Genomic DNA, 2,218 nt, shown 5'->3' with positions numbered 1-2,218 from the left:
CGATTATGTAACAACCTCCCCAGGGAGGTGCGACTGCCCCCCCCTTTCAATCTTTAGGAAGCAGCTGAGAAGACATTTTTTAGTTAGGGATGCATTGGATTAAAGCAGTCCTAAACTGTGGTTTTGATATTGTGGTTTTACGTATTTTCCCATACTCTGTTTTATGGGTTTTATTTATATTGTGCAGAGAGCCAGTTCGGCATAGTGGTTAAGAGCGGCGGGCTCTAATCTGGAGAACCGGGTTCAGGTCCCCACTTCCCCACTTGCAGTTTAGATGGGTGACCTTGGGCAAGTCGCAACCCTCTCAGCCTAAATATAAGCACAGCTCGCCACCTAGTGGTGCCAAAAAAGAGCTGCAGCTTCGGCAGCCAAATAATCCCTTCCGGGATCTCCTGGCTATTCCACACAAAATGACATACGATAATTAATTAATTTGTATTGTAAGCTGCCTTGAACTGCGTAAGGACGGATGGTGGTTGAAAGGTGGCATTGGACCCCCGCTAAAGTCGCAAAATGTCTCCCAAAAGCGTCCAACATTTGTTGGAGATGTGAGAAAAACGTAGGATCATACCTCCACATATGGTGGAAATGTGACAAAATCCAGAAATTTTGGAAAAAAATTGCAAAAATCCTTCTAGATGTCACAAAAATACATATCCCCCTAGAGCCAGAAATTTGGCTACTCAATATGATACCGGAAGACATTAAATCACATACACAGATAATTGTTTATATTTTTACGGCAGCCAGAATTCTGATAGCAAGACGCTGGAAATCCAAAATAATACCATCTATAATAGAACTTAAAAATATGGTGCTGGAAATAGCGGAAATGGATAAGTTAAATATAACACTCCAAAATAAACCAGAGGAACTTTTTTGGGATAGATGGGTAGTATTTTATGACTGGCTGAAGATGAAAAAGATAAATTAAAACTGAACTTTTGCTAGTATGATTTTAAAAAGTTGTTAAATGTGGAAGACGTAATGGATTTTATAAGTTGTAATTGAATGCTAAAATGATATGGTGTTAACTTTTGTTTACAGTAGAAAATGAAAATAAATTTCCAAAAAAAAAAAAAAAGTTTTTTTTTAAATAAATTAATGTTAAACTAATTTTAAATAGATTAATTAAATAAACCGGGGCTCGGCGGGAACGAGTCGCCGTTTGCCCGTAGTCCCCTCCTGGGCGACAGCTAGGACCTCCTCTGACATCCCGGAGTTAGCTGTGTTTCCCGTAACCTTAGCTCTGTCTGAACTTTCCTCCCCCCTCCCGACAGCTGTGGCAGCAGATGACGAAGCTGAACGTCAGACCCGACAGCTACACCTACAACTTGATGCTGGCCGCCGCCAGAGACTGCAGCCTGGGTGACCCACTGGTGGCTTCGGAGCTCTTGCTGAGAGCGCCTGAGGAGCGCCCAGCCCTGCCGAGGCAGAAGGCCGGCAGACAACGGCGGAAGACGAAGGGTCTTGGGGGGCCGCAGTTGGATGTCGAAGTCCTGGAAAGACGCATGTTTCCGGAGAATCCCGTAACACCCGCGGAGCCTTTTGCCAGCCAAGGAACTGGGGCTGGCGAGACGCTCGCAGAGGAGGAGGCTAGCAGTGCCTGCACCGCACCGGAATCCAGCGGATCCGAGAACTTGCCGGTCTCTGATCAAAACCGGCTAGTTCCAGGTTTTGCAACGGCAAACGTAGTGCTCTCCACGAGCGCTTGCTCTTCTCCCAACCTGCTGGACCTGTCGACCGCGAGTGGCAACCTGATTTCCTTCGGGACGGTGGCCACCCCCTCCGACAGGCTGGCCCTGATGGGGAACCTGGAGGGCTTCCTGAAGAAGATGAAGGAGGACAACGCGGCGGCCAACATCAAAACTTTTACGTTGCTCGCCGAGCTGGTGGAGCCCGGCAGACCGGCCGAATCGTCCTTATTGGCCGTGATGGAGGAGCACAAAGTGAAACCCGACCTGACCTTCTTTAATACCCTGGTGAGGAAGAAGAGCAAACTAGCGGATCTGGAGGGAGCAAAGGTAATGTTTTCCACTTTCCTTCCGTTCCTTCTCTCTCTCTCTCTCTCTTTCCTTCTATCTTTCTGTGCAGATCTGCGCGTCCCCGTCCCCCCCATAGCTAGCAATCCAAAAGAGTCCAGTGGCACCTTTAAGACCAAGTTTTATTCAGGTACCAGCTCTCCCTCCGCTGCGAGGACAGATCTGCACGTTTCCCC

At 47.7% G+C, this 2,218-nt stretch overlaps 1 protein-coding gene across 1 annotated transcript in view; it reads left to right on the top strand.

Moving 5' to 3' along the window:
- Window positions 1–2,218, top strand: part of PTCD1 (pentatricopeptide repeat domain 1) — a 17,684-nt gene that overhangs the window by 9,466 nt on the left and 6,000 nt on the right. Inside the window, exon 5 of the mRNA XM_015418947.1 lies at window positions 1,281–2,024. Coding sequence (XP_015274433.1) covers window positions 1,281–2,024 — 744 coding nt within the window. The remainder of the gene's footprint in view (window positions 1–1,280; window positions 2,025–2,218) is intronic.

This window comes from Gekko japonicus, unplaced genomic scaffold (genome assembly GCF_001447785.1).
Source record: "Gekko japonicus isolate JY-2015 unplaced genomic scaffold, Gekko_japonicus_V1.1 scaffold2681, whole genome shotgun sequence".
Taxonomy (NCBI): Eukaryota; Metazoa; Chordata; class Lepidosauria; order Squamata; family Gekkonidae; genus Gekko; species Gekko japonicus.
Note: the sequence above shows the minus strand (reverse complement) of the source record. Positions and strands in the feature narration are given on the sequence as shown.